A 19,045-nucleotide genomic window follows, 5' to 3' on the forward strand; every position below is an offset into this window, starting at 1 on the left:
GCTCAGGGCTAACATACGCATGTGTGTTCATCACTTCCTAATTGTGGCATCAGCTGATGGCTTGCATGTGTGAATAGGGTTACCAACCTCCAGGGGGTGGCCTGGACATCTCCCGCTGTTGCAACTATTCTCCAGGCAAAAGTGATCAGTTCACCTGGAGAAAATGGCCGCTTTGGAAGGTGAACTCTATGACATTATACCCCGTTGAAATCCCTCCCCTCCCCAAACCCCCCTCCTCAGGCTCCCCCCCCCTAAAATCTCTAGGTATTTCCTAATCCGGAGCTGGAAACCCTAAATATGAATGATCTGTCACAAGATTGGGCAGTTCTAGGGAGGGCTTGCCCTTGCCTCTCCTGCTGAGAGTGTCAGATGACAGATGTTGAGAAAAACCCCTCTCTGCCTGAGATCTGCTGCCAGTAGATGGTATTGAGACAGATGGACCAGTGGTCTGCCAAAGCCAGCTCCAGATGTACAGATATACAGCAGCTTCTTCCAGTTCTTCTCCACCAAGCTGCAAGTCTTGAAACTTTGGTTAGTGTCTATTTGCTTTAGTTATAGCCTGCCTTTCTCACTGAGATTCAATGCAAGTATCAGACATGAAATGTCAAACAAAGCAGAACATGGAATTACAGAAGTGGAAAATGACATAATAAAATCAGGAGAGCACATACAATAAACAGATAATATATACTATAAGTAATGGCATCGACTATCCTGATTCCCTTTATTACCTGTTCTGTTATGCTGTAGTGGAATAACAGGTGTGGGAGCCTTCCTGATTACCCCAGGCTTGCTACTCCACATAGTGGGAGCCACAACAGAGAATGAACATGTACTGACAGCAACAGGTATCAATCTTACCCACTTGTAGTATGGTACCTTGAGAAAGCTTTGCTCAGATGAGTGAGCTGTCCTTGTGGAGCATAACAGGAGAAGTGGTCCTGCAGATATGAGGGTTGAAGGACATGTGCTAACCAGTCCCTTGAATCGAACCCAGTGACTGATAGGTAACCTATGAAGTCTGGAGAATGGATTACATTAGTTGAATTTGCTGCTGGGAATGAGCAGAGGGAAACTGTAAGAGGCTTTTCCAGACTTTGCCTTAAAATGTATAATTTTCAGCTGCTGAGTGACTTTGTGTTGCAGGGATACACACACACTCTTGGGCACAAACACCAGGAGAAGCCATTTATCTTCATGCCAATTTTTGAGCTTCTCAAAGTAGGGTTGCCAGCCCTCAACCAGCAGTCCAGGGCGGGGTGGGGGGGAGGAACAAACCTGGATGGCATCCGGACTTCCACTAGAGACGCTGGTCTGAGCGCCATGTTCTTCGGGGGCTCCCGAAGAACCCAAGAAACGTTCAAATTTGGGATGCATTCTGCACCCCCACCCGGTTCCTAAATAGTGGTCCGGGGAACAGGAACTCTCCTGCAGCCTTGAAGAGCGGTCTGACCCCCATTTTTCTGAGAGAGGACGACTCTCGGGGAACTGGGCGAGGTCCCGCTGGCATTGAGGGGAAAATACAATGCCCCGAATGTCTCTTTGGAATTAGGCTCAGACCTCCTGTACCTATTACCACCTAAGCAACTACATGGAAGCAAGAATACCTACTCTTCTAAAATCTGAGTAAGTTATAAGAACTCTTTTGTTTTACCTGGATTTGGAGGATCTGAAGAATTGGCAAATACATCTATCAAATCCGTGCCTCCCCACCTGATGTATAAATGACTCTTATAAAACAAAAAAAATCAGATAAGCCAGCAAGAATCCTATCAATTCGATCAGTGGGTAGACATAACAAACAGGATCTTCTGAAAGACGTTACAACCACCAATCAGATACTTCGACGTTGAAAGGGGAGGGAGGAAGAATCCCCCCTCCCTAGCTGTCGTCTTTCCGCTTTCATTGTTTAATGCCATCGCGAGACTGTAACAGACTGTGACATCGTGAGACCGGAAGTGTGGCTCCCTTGTGCAACTGGCAAATTACTCCCAAGTTCCTGAACAAGAGGAGGTAACGAAAGGTCCACGGTTCTGCATCCTTTTGGGTATATCCTGTTCTCTGCAGCAGTCTATACTAGAATGTTTTCAACTTGATGGTATTTTAACATCAAATTACTACCCACAATACAGGAATCCTGTTGAATTACCTACATTTTTTTTTGTTTGTTTGTTTGTTTGTTTGTCCGGACTTTACCAACTAAGTTCTAACAAAATTCTTAAAAGCAGCAAGCATGGAACGTGCAATTAAACAGATGGATCAACTAATTGCCATGACAAACACCCTATATCAGTCTATCAACCGAAAACTGGACTCTATTTTGGATGTAATTAAAGACATAAAGGACCAAGCTAATACAACGAAGTCAGATTTGACAGTAGTGAATGCTCCAATTGAGAAGACGGCTCAAGATCAGGAAATTCCCATAAAGGAAAAGGAGAGCCAGGATAAACAACAAGACGGTACATCCTTTCAACAGGAAACTGCAACAGACCAGCTGCTTACGAAGGATATGAACGTGAGAGACTTTGACTTTTGTCTTTATAAATTGCCTGAAGAATTCTTTGATACTAGCTTGGAGGACTTGCAGGGTGGAAAGGCTGGAGCTACCGGAATTTCTTTTTATGATCTTGGAATTGAAGAAACTACAATGCAGGTGTACTATGAGAACTCTATGCTTGCAAAGGGAATTTTACCAACAATATCCAAGGATGCTCTTCAGTGTTTGGAGTTAATGAAGAAAAGTGGAAGACGCTGGAAATTCCGGACAAAGGGACTGGCTAAAACAGTCTAGTTATGTTTTTTGGAAATAGACAAGGAACTGGTTAAAAGGCTTGATTTTGGCAATAATGGTAGAATTTACTATATTAATACATTATAAAGACAATTTACAATGAATAGGTGTAGGGAGACATGGAGGGTTTATGGAGGAATTGTTTTATAAAGGAGTTGATAATTTTTATTGATCTAATCCATTTTTTATTAGTGATTTATTAACCTTCCTTTTTTCTGAGTTAATATTAATCACTTCTTAATGATTATATTCAATGTTATATTTTTAAAACTGTAGGCTAGCCTGATCTCGTCAGATCTCAGAAGCTAAGCAGGGTCAGCCCTGGTTAGTATTTGGATGGGAGATCACCAAGGAATACCAGGGTTGCTGTGCAGAGGAAGGCACAGGCAAACCACCTCTGTTAGTCTCTTGCCATGAAAACCCCAAAAGGGGTCACCATAAGTCGGCTGCGACTTGACGGCACTTCACACACACACACACACACACACACACACACACACACACACACACACACGAGATTTAGTTTAATGAATGTAATTAGAAATATTAGGATTAGAATTGTAGATACCAAAGAGTATACAGGTTTATTAATGGATGGAGGAAGATGTAGGGGAAATCTTGTTATATTTATATATTTTTTCTCTTTATCTTTATATGTTAACTTGTTTCAGAAAAATAATGAAAATTATTTAAAAAACAAACAAACCTGGATGGCATCCTACAACATAGCAACGCCATTTCTTGCTGCATAACTGGAAGTGACATTGCCATATCATGGGCCGCTCTAGCATTTCCCCTAACTATGGTAACATTTTGACATCACTTACAGTTATGCAGATGGAAATGGTGTTGCCAGATGCCGTTCCCCCATTTTCTCCCACTGGTCCATTTAATACCAGCAGGGAACGGGGGTGCTTTGGGGGGGGGGGAATTGCCTGCCTAAAGCAGGCAAATGGCGCCTCTATCCCAAAGGCATCTAAAATCTAAAACAGACTATGATCTGATCCATCAGGGTAAGTCCTTATGTTCTAAGTGAATTTGTAGCCTTCATGGTGACAAAAAGCAAGACTATAGCATCTGTATCTCCTATTTACACTTTCATGGGTCTTATCATATTAAGGGCCATTTCATATGTTAACCTTCTCCAACAAGAAAAATACTTCTATGTAGGAAAAAGAGCCTATCCCTTCTAAATGTCCAATCTGAAGCCATAAGTTCTTTAACGTAAATAGCTTTGCTCTCTACCATTTCCCCGTCATGTTCCTTTGAGCAAATAAAGGTCCTCATGTCCTCCAGGAGGATCATTTTTAAGGTGACTCAAGCCATTTGTAAAGATCTGCTATCAATAACAAAGGAGGAAGATTTCCTCGGAGAATTTCCTTTAGACAGCAGAAAGATAGAATGTCAAACCACGACAGGAGAAAGAGAATTTGTATTCATTATAGATGCCAAGGGTCCACTTGTCTGAAAACTTTATTCTAAAGACATTCTGCCACAGAGAGTTCTTAGGGCTACTTGTTGCTTTGTAGGTAACAAAGCCAGAACTCAAAAGCAACATTCCTCAGGGCCTGGTAGAAACTAGTAACATGGGCAACCCCTTCCCTTTCTAACATACACATGAAGTCTCAAGAGTCAAAAAAGACTAAAAATATTGTGTACCTTGGCTAGAGTTGCCAGGTCTCTCTTCGCTACCGGTGGGAGGTTTGGGGGCGGAGCCTGAGGAGGAGGGTTGGGGAGGGGAGGGACTTCAATGCCATTTGCCGAAGTCCAATTGCCAAAGTAACCATTTTCTCCAGGTGAACTGCTCTCTATCAGCTGGAGCTGTAATAGCAGGAGATCTCCAGCTAGTACCTGGAAGTTGGCAACCCTAACCTCGGCTGTCTACTCATGAGATTAGTGTGGCTTCCACTTTGTGGAACAGGTTGCCAAGTCTGTGAGAAGTAGGGTTGGGAACTGGCCGGTTTTCTACTGGCAGTGGTGGGATTTTTCCCCTTTTAGCTCATTTTCTTGAGATCTGATCTGGGTTCTCTGCCATGGATTCACTGTCTTTTCAACTAGAGACTCTCAGACTCAGCACTTCTTTTCTGTAAATGTATGATTTCTTCTCCAGAATGTCTAAATATTTAATGTGAAATTCTTAATTCCTTAATACTATGATATGTGTTTATATGTTATTTATATATAGAACCTTGACTCAGTAGGATAGTATCATCATTCCAAGTTGTGATCATGCACCCCAGAACTCTTGTCCCCTACTTTGTGTTTGAGCAACGGGCAATCACAGTGGAACATGACAGCAGGAGATGCTGTAGACTGTGCCCCTGCCAGGTTCAGCAGTTTGTCTCCCTGCCTCTTATTTATTTACAGTGCCAACCTGACTGCACAACCAATAAAGAGCATTTGCTTGGGGCAGTAATATTTGGGCTAAGCATATGTGCAGCAGTGCGCAATCTGAGACTTGCACTTCAGCATTCTCAGCAGCATAGCAATGAATCCTTTGGAACACAGCATCTTGAATCTCACACAGCAGCAGCCTGGGGAAATCAAAAGTGTGGGTATAACGCACAATTTATTCCTTTTGTGTATGTTGGGGTGTTTGTTGCATTGAGCAACATCATGATTTGGACTGCTTCGTGGAGACTGTTACCTTCATGGCCTCCATACAAGTCCCAGAAGAATTTGGTTGATCAATGTTGGAAACAGAATAGTGGACAAGATACATCTCTGGACTGGTCCTCATGGGCTCCTCTTACCTTCAAAATGTCACAGTGTGTTTTTCCTTTTCTCCGAGATGTTTTTTTAAAATTCACACATAGCATAGGTCCCTCTGCCACTGTTATTGAAAGATTGTGAATTCTGGTCTAATTAGTAGAAAATGCAGTTACTCAAAGAGTACTCAGAAAGTTTATTAAAGAGATTATTCAATTTGTGACTATCTTAGCCTTGGTGGCTATGAAGTGACAGCAACACTATTATTATTCTGCATGCACAGTAGATTGTGATATGGACACCTGTTGCTGAATATTAATTGAATATAACCCAGATAATTGATATACTTTATCAGGAGTTATAATGTATATACCTGTCATTTGTGATCCTAATGCTTTTGTTGAATCTGTCTTTTTGTTAGCTTGGGATGATGATGATGATGTTTTTGTTATTGTTTTTTATTTATGGCCAGTGGCTCAAATAAATATATCTGATCTGAACTGAACATAGGATTGAGAGAAACCATTTTTATTTTCCAGATTTGTGATGCAATAGAACACCTCCAAGAAGCAGTGAAACTGTGCAAGGACAATATGAATTCCCTTCACCTGCTAGCCCTCCTCTTTTCAGCCCAAAAACACTATCAGCCTGCTTTGGATGTCATCAACATGGCCCTTTCCGAGTATCCAGAAACCTTTAGGTAAGCAATATTAGAAATATGTCCCTCATTTCAAAGATCTAAATCATATGTCTGAAGCAGGGGTAGGCACCTTTTTTGGCATTGAGAACCAGGAAGGACAACTGGGGACAGGACACAATTCTTGGTAAACCGAGCCTAATTTTAATATCCTAAGGGGGTGTGGGATTGGGGGACCTGACACCAGAGGCAATTTTCTTCTCATGCAGCTCACTTTTAGTAACAGAACTAGATGCAAGATAAAGTTTAAGCAGCAGACTGAAGGAAAGTAGGTGGACGGGAGGGTTCAGCTCTTTTCATAGGTAGAGAGAGAGAGAGATGTTTATTCTTACAGCCATAGGCCAAAATAAAACTTTTCATAGGTGTAGACTTTGTGTTGTTAAAATTAGAGACGGGCTCCCACACACACACTGAACTGTTTACTGAAAAATTTGCAAATACCTCATTCCCCCCCCCCAAGTCTAACGATTACTTGGAATGCTAATCTGATCAAACCCCAACCCTATTTGTATTTTAATATTTTAATTAAAATATAAATAATGTTTATTATTAATATTTTATTTTTTATTATCCTAATGCATTTGTTTTCATTTTTTGAGCTGGTTTGAGTAGGTCTCTGCTGAGTGGATATAAATGCATTAACATGTCATGTACTCCAGGGCATACCTTTGAAGCACCTTGAGGGGAGGAGGTAGAGGCAAGGAAAGATAGGTTCTCTTCCTGCCTGCCCATCTGTCAGCTGACTGGCCATCTGGCCACCGCCATCAGCAGCAGCTTGCCAGAGCAGCAGCTGCTTGAAGAAATGTAACTTGGGTTTGGGGAGTAGATGAGAAGGAGGGAGTCAAGGAAGAGTTCTTTGTCTCAAATATAGCATCTGAGCCAGAGGAGAACCCAGGCAAGTATTATGAGGTGCCCGAGCTCATGTTCTGAGCTCACGAAATAAGTTCTTCAGAAGTACCACTAGTTATAATTGGATTCTCTCCCCCCCATTCCTTGTTTTATAATGAATGGGTCATGCAAACAATGAGCGTGGCTGCCGCTGTCATTATCCAGTTTGACTCTTAGTGAGATATTTTGTGAGAGAATTTGTGGGACTCAGCTGGGTGACAATGACTGTGATACTAGGGCCATTTTGAACATGCCCTCAGTGCATCCAGTACAAACATACCCTTTTCTGTCCCAGAGTTAGCTTGGAAAAATCTCTTTTACAGGTTTTGGGCATAGGTCAGTTTGAACCAACAAAAAGCTACCTGTGAAGGGTTTGTGCTGGTTAAAACCTGTAACATTAGTGTCTTACCCCTCCTCTGCAATTGCTGGAGCAATCCTGGAACTGTTTTGTAAATATTTTTAATAAGATAATGGATCAACTTATGAATATCAAAATACATATGTCCTGATTTAGATTAGATTAGATTAGATTAGATTAGATTAGATTAATAGATAGATAGATAGATAGATAGATAGATAGATAGATAGATAGATAGATAGATAGATATTTACAAATGTGGACAGCTTCCCAGAAGTGTCATAGGAAGGGCAAAATTGAGAGCTGATCTACCACTAGACTTGGTGGAATGTAGGCCTGTAATGCAAGTCGCAAAAGCTGGGGTCACATTGCAGGTGAAGGACCTCCCTGACCACTGTGAAGCTGTTCTGTCTGACTTCACCCTTGCTCTCTTGAGGTGAACCGTTGTATAAAGTATATCTTTAGATGATAAACAAGATGGGTAGAGATTGTAACGGTGCTTTGTGTACATGTTTGAATGGCTGTAAGCCTACCAGGGTATTGAGAGAACACAGGACAAATTTAAAAAAACAAAACAAAACAAATACAACACACTACATCACCTTGGATCCGATGAGACTTCCTGCCACTCGCGAGGGTATCGAAAAGCCCAAGACCCTTACCAAGTAAAGATTTTTCTTCATTAAGTAATGTTCGAAGAGACCTTTAGGAGGGTCAGGAAAAAAGTGTACTGAAAGTGGAAGGCTTACTCCACACTGCAAACATGTGTAGTATAGCCCCGGTGCCATTTTCCTTAAGGAAAAGCAGCTTTAGGAAGGGGGGAAGCTTTGGGGTAAATAAGCAGTGTGGGAGGAGTGGGTCATCTAAATCTTGCCTTTTCAGTAACTTCAGCTCCAAATCATTCAGTAACTTATGTGCTCCAAGTCATTCCTCCCCTAAGCTGTTCTTCTGCCCATTGCATTCAAAATGCATGTTTGTGAGGGAAAACATATTTTTTGAGCCTAGAGGGTCAGGCAAGTAACTTAGGGAAAGAAATGTGAAGCAAAGAAACTGTGATCAGGGAAAGGCTTAAACTAGCACCCTTCCTCTCCTATGGTGTTTCCTTATCTACCTCCCCCAACTTCTTTCTTAAGCATTGATGTCAGGGTGTTCTTACGTATATCGGTATATCGTTAGCATTTGAAAGTGGTGGGGAAATGATTTGGAGTCTGGAATAAATTGCAAGTGTGGGAACAAGAGGCAATATACATGTGTAAAACGGAGCAAGAAAAGAAAATGTGCAAACAAATACCATAGAAAAGGATAAATTTCAGAAACCAAAGCAGAAAAGTCCCCTCCACCCCCACAGAGGCTCTGAGAACTCTGGCTATATTTGTATAAGGGCATAATTACTAACACTAAATCTTGGGCCCTACCTTTGCTGTAAATCAAATATTTCACCATATATTTCTCAAACTTGAAGGAAAACAATAGCTCGAAATTACTCAGAATGAATTGCCACCACAAAATAAGCAGGTTTGAAGTGGAGATTATGGAGCAGTGTATGAACATTTCTCAAAATGTGCTTCAGAATTCCATTGTAATGGTGACTCTCACAGAAAGCATTGTCTAAACCTGTGCTAGGAAATGGAAGCTACACCTCAGTGACTATCACATGGAATGCGATTGCGTGGTAAAACAAAAGAATTAAAAATTCATAACCCTAATTAATATTTCATTGTAATAATTAATCAGAGTTCTATTTTGAAAGAACTTCTAAGATCTCATGAGGATTTTCATACCTATCTTTTTGTAAGCTGGTCTCAGTATGAGCATCATGTTTTGAGACAGGGCAATGTGCCATGCATATCCTAAATGAAGTCCTCAGAAAGATGCAGCAGCATCCTTAATGATCCCCTCAGCATTTGGATGAGGAATTCATTTATTAGCTTTGTTCGACAGGCTAGATTCAGAGTCATAGGCCAGACTAGGCCTGCATACCCTCAAACCAAAAACAGCCCTCCAGACAGAGTCTGTGGCTTGCCAGCCTGAGGCGTTTGACAACTCCCCAGCTTTTTCAGGCTAAGACAAAAAACAAAACAAAAATAGTTTCCCTCCCCACAAGCTCTTGATTAGCTACCATAAATGGCTGGTTTATGGATCTATGTCTAAGATGCCATTGTATAGCGTAAGGAGGCTTAGGGCTACCAACCTCCATGTACTAGCTGGAGATCTCCTGCTGTTACAACTGATCTCCAGGCGATAGAGATCAGTTCACCTGGAGAAAATGGCCGCTTTGGCAATTGGACTGTATGGCATTGAAGCCCCTCCCCTCTCCAAACCCCGTCTTTCTCAGGCTCCACCCCCAGAATCTCCAGGTATTTCCAAACCTGGACCTATTTCCAAACCTAGGGAGGCTATTTATATTGGTGTTTGTCTCCTTCCTAAAAGAAAAAAGGGGTGGGTGGGAGTTGTACACCTCCGCTAGTGGAGAGGAGAGACACACAGCCGGCAAGCAACATAATAACATAATGTAAAGAAGTATCAGAAAAGGGCTGGGCTTTGTTGCTGAGGAAGGGTTAACCCTGACAGTTACTTCTTTCAATATAGGAACAATTTCCTAATTATTAAAAGTACAGGGTCACTTGTAATCTTACGATGTAGGTTAAGACGATTCAGCGAATGGTGAAATTGTGTTGCAGAAAATACCTCCCTCATAGGAATGTATCCCAATAAAAAATGATGGTGCGAGATAACCCTGTGACCCAACCTAGGGAGAGGATGGGAGTACTTGGGTGCTGCTCACAGCCCCTGGTTGGCACACTAGCGGAATTTCTAAGTGAGACTCCTATTGGCCATTGGTTTCTCTTAACACTTTTATAGCCGGTGATGTCAGTGAACCGGACTGCACCACTCTTGGGTGGGCAACCTGAGCCTTGCTCCCATATGAGTGTGCATTACAGCCCTGCCTTTAATTACACAAGCACCTGCTGCTTCTCAAACATTACAGATTAGCATATTTACCTCCTTCCACCTGTCTGCATCCCCAGATTTCTCTGAGCATATTACGTTTAATTTCTTAATAGCATGACCTAATTTTGTTAAATGTTAGATGTATGGCTTTGTATTACTTTTTTTTTGCAAATATTTTTATTTCATATAAGTATTCAAACATGGAAACAAATATAACAAAATACACACATACAATACATTCACAATGCATTTGCAATACATTACGTACACCAACAATACATGTACAGAGTCTAATAAAATAAACTTTAGCTGAGTGGACATAAAAACATTTCTTAGTTTCTCTCTTGCTATCTTCCTTATACAAACTATTATTACTTTAAAATATTAAATCTATTATTGTGTAACATTAAACCAACTGCTTTTTAATCAGTCTTTCTCTCTCATGATAAAAGAACTTTAAACTTGCATCAAAGAGTTAACCCCTATTAAATCATTCTAACAACTTAGATAGACTTATATATGTTCAGTAAATTCTATTATATATTTTTCTATTATAGTATTAAAACATTTTCATTTCCAGTTTTACCCAGTTTATTACACATATTCATACTATAACTTCTATTTTGTTTAAACTCTTCATTGGATCTTTGGTTTGTTTAAACTCTTCATTGGATCTTTGGTTCCAGGGAGTCCCTGGAAGCCAGGCGGGGGGTCCTTAAAGGGCTCCGCGCTGCCTGGGCAGGCAGCGCAGTGCAGTTTAACACCCCCCCACCCGGGAAAAGGCAGGTTCGGGAATGCCGAACCTGCCGCATTTATTTGGTGATTGCCCGAACTCGCCAAATTTGGCTTGTGGTTTTCCCGCCTTTTTTTGAATTCGGTTCGTTCCGAACCTAAAACCGCCGAATCAGGTGAAATTCGGCTGTTTCTCGGTTCAGGACGAACCGAATTGACAGCCCTATTACATAACTGGCTTTGTATTACTGATCTAGCAGTAGAAAAGAGCAAGAGTCTGGTAGACTCTTAAAGACTAAAGTCTTTAGGAAGTTTTCAGGGGGAAAAATGGGGTCAGATTAAACCAGCTTTTTGGCCAGTGATAACAGAAGGGGGGAATCCTCTTTGACCACCCCCAAAAAGCTATGCTGGGGATCATGAGACCTGTATATACAAAAGCCATGCAGGATGGAGTCTGTAGCAGAGATGGGAATTGGATGGATGAAATTATATTAAAAAGCTGGCTGGATCCCGCCCCCTATGATCATATATGTATGTGCAACAGAGGGATGCTAACACCTTGTTCTTAGCAATTTTTGCTTTTCTGAATCCCTTCAACCTCTTTTGACCTAGAGATAAGAATGTCTTAAGCATATCTGAGTGTGAAACAACAGGCTGCAGTTCTCACCCAACTATCAGCATGTGAAAAATGCTGCCAGTAAAATCTCAAATACTTACTGCAGTGTTATCACTGTTATTCAGATAGATAATGCAGGCATGCCTTACGAAACATAATATGCTGAAGTCTAGTTGTCTGAAATGTTGTCTTTCCTGCAACATGCACAGTTTTACCAACAGCTCAATCTTATGCATATGTATTCAGAAGTATCCTCAGCGTAGTGTAGTGGTTAAGAGTGGTGGTTTGGAGCAGTGGACTCTGATCTGGGTTTGTTTCCCCACTCCTCCACACGAGCGGTGGAGGCTAATCTGGAGAACTGGATTTGTTTCCCCACTCCTACACATGAAGCCAGCTGGGTTACCTTGGGCAAGTTACAGCTCTGTTAGTGCTCTCTCAGCCTCACCTACCTTACAGGGTGTCTGTTGTGAGGAGGGAAAAGGAAGGTGATTGTAAGCTGGTTTGGGTCTCCCTCAAGTGGTAGAGAAAGTCGACATATAAAAACCAACTCTTCTTCTTCTTCTTCCAGAGGAATTGTCCTATGTATAATTTTCTAAATATTTTTAAAAATGTTTTTAATCACGTATCACTAATATTTATATTATTATTTCGTCTTAATTTTTTCATTTTATTGGAATCCCCCTGACGAAACTGCATGCAAAACGCATAGGGGTTGCAAAAATTATTAAAGAATTTGTTTCCATCTGCACCATTTGTTGTCCCCTTCTTTTCTTCTTTGAGCAGAAAGAAACAATCATAGTTTGTGGTTGGAAGTAATAGCAAACAACGTTTGTTATTGCATGTGAAGTATGCCAAAGTGGCTGGTTTGTGCCCAGTGAATTTCATGCTTATTGGGGATTTGAACCAAGTTCTCCATGGTTTAAATCCAACACTATCTAGTTCATCACACTGGTTTTTCCAAGGGCGCTGCTCTAAGCGCAATAAATTGCATTAATCGCTCCATGGCACTGTTGAAAATTACAGCGGTAAAGAGAACTGAACATAAAAAATAGCATTTCAGTCTTCTATCGGCTTTTGTTGTTGTAAAGTCTAGATATATAGCACTGATGTTGATAGCTTCATTACTGCAGTGAATTAAATAACTCGCTACTCCCTGGCACCATCCCACTGAAACACTTTGTTCGAAGTCAGCCATAAACAGTGTATTTCTTCATCATGGCTTGCAAAACTGATTCCATTTAATAGCTCCTCCTTCAGTAAAGATTAGCATCTAAATTGCAAAGAGAGAAAAATGGATTCTAAATATATATAACTGATTTATGGCACCCAAAATCTAGGTATAATGGGATCTTAAATATCAGGTTTCTCTGGCCCACTTGCACTGATAAAGAGCTGGAGAATTACAGTGTTTTTTTAAAACACTATTAAAGGTAGTATGCTGCTGCCCACTGAAGAGGAGCACGTACTGCGCATACGCTACTTGCAGCTGGCTGTTTCGTTCTCTTCTGCATATTGTTTAACTCTTTGCTGTTGAAACTGTGTACAGTTATGTTTTATATATAACAAATGCCTCATGGCTTAGTCAAGGCCACTCGTAATGAAAGTAGCTATAGCAACACAACAAAGTTTGCAGCTAATGAAGGGATCGTTCCAATGAAGAGAACGGAGCCAGCACCTGAAGTAGGCATCCATATCTGCCGTGTTCATATTTCAGTGAACATATATGCTGCTGCATTTTGCAAGCTGCTTTAAAGAAAAAGACTTCTTTGCTTCTGAGATGGGTTTGGTTCTTGTGCACAATAATAGCACCTTAGCATTTTTGAGTAATGTTCAAAGGGCTTGACAAACACTATCTAATCCATGCAACATTATTATGCCTCTGCTGGGAGGGAACAGGGAGGTGGAATGCAGCTGAGGATGCAGCTTCACATGTTGTATCACAGCAAACGTGTTTTCTTTGCTACATTCTGTGCACCCCTGTGTCTGAAAACGCATCTTGGTCGTCTTCTGGGCATGGAGTGGGGGTCACTGGGGGTGGGGGTGGGGGTGGGGAGGTAGTTGTGAGTTTCCTGCGCTGTGCAGGGGGTTGGACTAGATGACCCTGGTGGTCCCTTACAACTCTATGATCCTATTATTCTAACCCTCCACGCCCCCCCCCCCCGGCTCAACCAGTGAACCCTGCCCCATTCCCAGAGGAAGGCAAAAAACCTCCAAGATCCCTGGGCCAATCTGGTATGGAGGAAAATTTCTTCCTGACCCCAAAGTGATGATCAGTATTACCCTGGGCATATAATAAAGGGCCTCAAGAGTCGAGCACTGGCTCACCCCTTCCTGCCCTCCTTCTGACTATCTGCCTATAGTGAGTCACAGAATCGGTATTGCTGTCAAATAGCCATCTAGCTTCTGCTTAAAAATCTCCAAAGCAGGAGAGCCCACCAGCTCCCAAGGAAGCCTGTTCTACTGAGGAAGTGCCCTAACTGTCAGTAACTTCTTCCTAGTCAAAAACTCTTTTGATTTAATTTTAACTTGTTGGTTATAGTCCGACCTTCTGGGGCAACAACTCTACTCCATCCTGTATATGACAGCCCTACAAATACTTGAAGATGGCTATCATATCACCTCTCAATTGTCTCCTCTCCAGGCTATACATACCCAGCTTCTTCAACCTTTCCTCACAGGACTAGGTCTCCAGACCCATCACTGTCTTTGTTGCCCTTCTCTGGGAATGTTCCAGTTTATCAAAATCCTTCTTAAACTCTGGTGCCCAAAACTAAACACAGTACTCCAAATGATGTTTAACTAGAGCAGAGTAAAGTGATACTATCACTTTGTGTGATTTGGGCATTATATTTCTGTTGATGTAGCTCTAAATCACATTTGCCTTTTTAGCTGATACATCGCACTGCTGACTCATGTTCAGTGTATGATCTACTAAGACCCCTAGATCATTTCCTCGTGTGCATACCAAGACAGGTCTCCCGCATCCTGTCATTATGCATTTGATTTTTCCTACCTAAATGTAGAACGCTCTATTGAAATTCATTTTGTTAATTTTAGTCGTTTTCCAGCCTGTCAAGATCATCCTGAATCTTCTACTCTATTTAGTATCATCTGCAGATTTAATGAGCATCCTCTCTATTCCTTCATCCAAGTCATTTATAAAGATGTTGAGCAACATAGGGCCCAGGACAGATCCCTGAGGCACTCTACTTGTCACTCCTCTCCAAGAGAATGTGGAACCATTAACAAGCACTCTTTGGGTGTGATCTGTCAGCCACATTTTACCAACTTGTCAACACAAATATCACATGGAACCTTACAAAAGCCTTACTGAAATAAGTAGTAACTCAGAACAGGAGATAAGGTTAGTTTGACATGACTTGTTCTTGAGGAACCTGTGCTTCCTCTTAGTAATCACAGCTGCCTCTTCTAAATGCTCAAGGACTGTTTGATGTCAGCAATGTCAGAAATAACTTCTACTGTCTTGAGCCCTTGGAGAGCCACTGTTAGTCTGAGTAGACAAGAATGGATAAAACAGTCTGTGTAATATGTTCAGCACATGCACACACATAGACAGATAATACACAAACACAGTAATGTGTGTGCTTCCATTATGTAGGATGGGGCAAGCCTGACAATTACTGGCAAGGAATGATGTACATTTTCTAGATTTTTTTGACAAAGGCTATCTTTTTCAACACGTGACAGTGTTTCAACTGTGTCTGCTGTTTCCCTATAATTAAACCTTACTGGGAAATCAGAAATTGTGGCTGGCAGACCACAAATCAGGGATTAAAATACTTTTCTGCACTCTTTGGGTATGGCCTGCTCTGAGGCACTATTATTGTCTGAGTAATCTCTCTACGTGACTAATGGGGCATAGGAAATAGAATAAAGATGAGGGTTGCACTATGTCACATCAGCAGAAGCTGCGGTGTGGAGGAGCCAGGGCCAACTTCATTCCATCTCCCTTCTTGGATAAGATTTTGAACTGCAAGCTTTGACCTTGGACACCTTGCAGATCTGCTGCAGGACTATGGAGCCGGTAAGAACAATCTTCCCTTTAGGAATGAAGCAGAGGGCTTCCTAATGCAAAAGCCAACAAAGAACAACAAAGCTTTGTAATATGGAAAAGAAGGTGAATGTTTACCTTGTTTACCTTGTGCATCCTGTTTACCTTGTGCATCCTGTATCTTCTCTTCTTTAGAATCATAGAGTTAGAAGGGACTACCAGGCTCATCTAGTCCAACCCCCTGCACAATGCAAGAAATTCACAACTACCTCCCCCCCATACCCCCAGTGACCCCCTACTCCATGCCCAGAAGATGACCAAGATGCCCTCCCTCTCATGATCTGCCTATGGTCATAGAATCAGCATTGCTGACAGATGGCCATCTAGCCTCTGCTTAAAAACCTCCAGGGAAGGAGAGCTTACCACCTTGGTCTCCAGACCCCTCACCATCTTTGTTGTCCTCCTGTGGACACGTTCTAACTTGTCTACAACAAAGGAGGGCAACAAAGATGGTGAGGGGTCTGGAGACCAAGTCCTATGAGGAAAGGTTGAAGGAGCTTAGCCTGAAGAGGAGAAGACTGAGAGGTGATATGATAACCATCTTCAAGTACTTGAAGGGCTGTCAAATAGAGGATGGTGCCAAGTTGTTTTCTGTTGACCCAGAAGCTTGGACCAGAACCAACGGGTTGAAATTAAATCAAAAGAGTTGCCATCTAGACATTAGGAAGAATTTTCTAACAGAGCAGTTCCTCAGTGGAACAGACTTTTAAGAAGAAGGCTTTTAAGAAGAGGCTAGATGGCCATCTGTCAGAAATGCTGACTCTATTACCTTGGGCAGATCATGAGTGGGAGGGCATCTTGGCCATCTTCTGGGCATGGAGTATGGGTCACTGGGGGTGTGGGGGGAGGTAGTTGTGAATTTCCTGCATTGTGCTGGGGGTTGGACTAGATGACCCTGGTGGTCCCTTCTAATTCTATGATTCTATCATTTTAAGTGCAACACTGCTTTTTTAGGGCAGATCCACTCATTATGTCCCATATTCCGTTGATGCCATTGAAAACCTGTTCTCTGTGTCAGCTTATCCACTGTGAGCTTTCCACTTGGATCCTTCATATTATGTGGAAAGCGGCCCATGCATCTTCTGGTGGTCCTTGACACTAACTGGATTGGTGCAAAAGAAGCTGTAATGTGCATGGAAGTTACGATCCTCAGCTAAACTTCAGGATACCATCTAACAGTGTTTTTGTGGTAACAGTTTTCTTTTTCAGTTATTTGTTTTTTATGTAAATACTAGTGGATGGTTATGACTGGGATGGATTTTATGGTTTTTCATGAGCACTGACATTTTTAGTATTCCTCTGGTTTCTATTGTATGCTACCATGAGGAATGTGAGATAAAAAATAAATATAGGTAAGACAGTGTAATACCATGAGTTGGCTCGTTCCTTATACAAACACAAACCTTTATTGGCATAATTACGATGCCATAATCATAAATTCATATAAAATACTTAAAGCATAATATAGATTGGACGGATACAATAAAATTCCATATAAACTAAGATATTATAAAATATACTAATTAAAAGCAGTTTTAATCTTAAGCACTTCTGCGAGATATTGGGCCGTCGTCTTAGTTATTTCAGGGATCGAATTGTTCAAAGGAAACTGACATTTAAGATCATTATTCAAAAATCTTTTGGTAGCTAATAAAGTAGATAGCAATCTTTCCCGCAGACATTCATAAAGAGGACATTCTAAAATTATATGATCAATGGTGTCAATAGAGTTAGAGTTGCAAGAGCATAGACGTTTGTGCCTTGGAATCTGGGAATATCTACCAGAGAGCATCTTAGATGGAAAGGCATTTACGTTGGCCAATAGAAAAGCTCTACGTGCTCATTCCTTATAATAAAATACTCACTTTTCAGTGAGGACATGAAATGTAACTCTGGGAAGCCTATTTGAGTAATAGGCTGCATTTCACTGCAGTGGGATATAATAGTTCTAGTGTTAGACTAAGACTTGCTAGAGTTGAGTCCAGTAGCACCCTGGAGATCAACAAGATTTTCAGGGTATAAGCTCTCAAGAGCCAAAGAGTCTGTCTATTCTACTCCAGACCACCACGGCTATCCTCTGAGATGGACTTGAAAAGTTCAAATCCTCACTCAGCCATGAAACTCATTAAGTGACATTGGGTCAGTTACCCTCTCTGAGCCTGACATGAGGTGTGTGTGTGTAAAGTGCCGTCAAGTCGTAGCCGACTTATGGCGACCCCTTTTTTGGGATTTTCATGGCAAGAGACTAACAGAGGTGGTTTGCCAGTGCCTTCCTCTGCATATCAACCCTGGTATTCCTTGACAAGATCAGGCTAGCCTGGGCCATCCAGGTCAGGGCCTGACATGAGGTGACATAATGTAAATAAATAAATTACATCACAGGGCTGGTGAGGATGCAACAGAGGCAGTGAGAACAATATGTGCTATCCTGAGCTCCTGGGGGGAAGGGCTGGATATAAAAATGTGATAGATGGTACGGACATACAGAAGACCCTGCTGCTTCTACCTGATAGCTAAATAATATTTGTACTTTTTACTGAAATGACATTTCAGGACATTAGGTCCCCCCCCCCCACCGCTTCTTAAAATACTGCATTTTGAAAATGTTAAAGCTAATAAGCCTGATTCCAGTGCAAAATGGCTTCTTACCTATGCACTTCTGTGGTTCTATAAAAAGCTATGCTATTTTCTTAGTACAACGAAAGGAGCGCTCTCTCACACATTTTATGTGTTGGAGGTAATGGGAAGACTACAGCAGGCAAGTACAACTTAAGGACACTTTCACAATTCACACAGTCAGCTCCAGCTGATTAAACAAAAGAGATCGCTATTGTCAATTTTTTAAAATTATCACATTTTTGTCCTGCTCTACATCAAAGAAGCTTAGAGTGGTAAACATGGTTCTTCCCACTTCTGTCTTATAAAATGCATAAGCGTTACATAGTAACACAGATACCCGGTGCCCAGTTATTCTTAATTATACACACACATCTATTCCAAGAGGCCAAGAACAGATTGGGGGAAGAAATAATAAATATAAAATAGTTTGTCCTGAGGTCTCTCACAACTACCTCAGCAGCCATTTTGGACTAATTAAGCAATGTAAAATGGTTGTCAAGAGCTTGTGAGATGGTCTTGTAAGATTTCGGTGGTCATTTATTTATTTTAAAAAATTTATATCCCACCTTTCTGCCCTCATACGGACCATCAAGGCAGCTAACAAATTA

At 41.4% G+C, this 19,045-nt stretch overlaps 1 protein-coding gene across 3 annotated transcripts in view; it reads left to right on the forward strand.

Annotated features, from left to right (window-relative positions):
• The window catches only part of TTC7A (tetratricopeptide repeat domain 7A), a 195,325-nt gene that overhangs the window by 102,072 nt on the left and 74,208 nt on the right, over positions 1–19,045 (forward strand). For all 3 annotated transcript variants that reach the window (XM_056852546.1, XM_056852545.1, XM_056852547.1), the window contains exon 15: positions 6,043–6,203. In XM_056852546.1, the coding sequence (XP_056708524.1) occupies positions 6,043–6,203 (161 nt within the window). The remainder of the gene's footprint in view (positions 1–6,042; positions 6,204–19,045) is intronic.

This window comes from Euleptes europaea, chromosome 7 (assembly GCF_029931775.1).
Source record: "Euleptes europaea isolate rEulEur1 chromosome 7, rEulEur1.hap1, whole genome shotgun sequence".
Lineage (NCBI taxonomy): Eukaryota > Metazoa > Chordata > Lepidosauria > Squamata > Sphaerodactylidae > Euleptes > Euleptes europaea.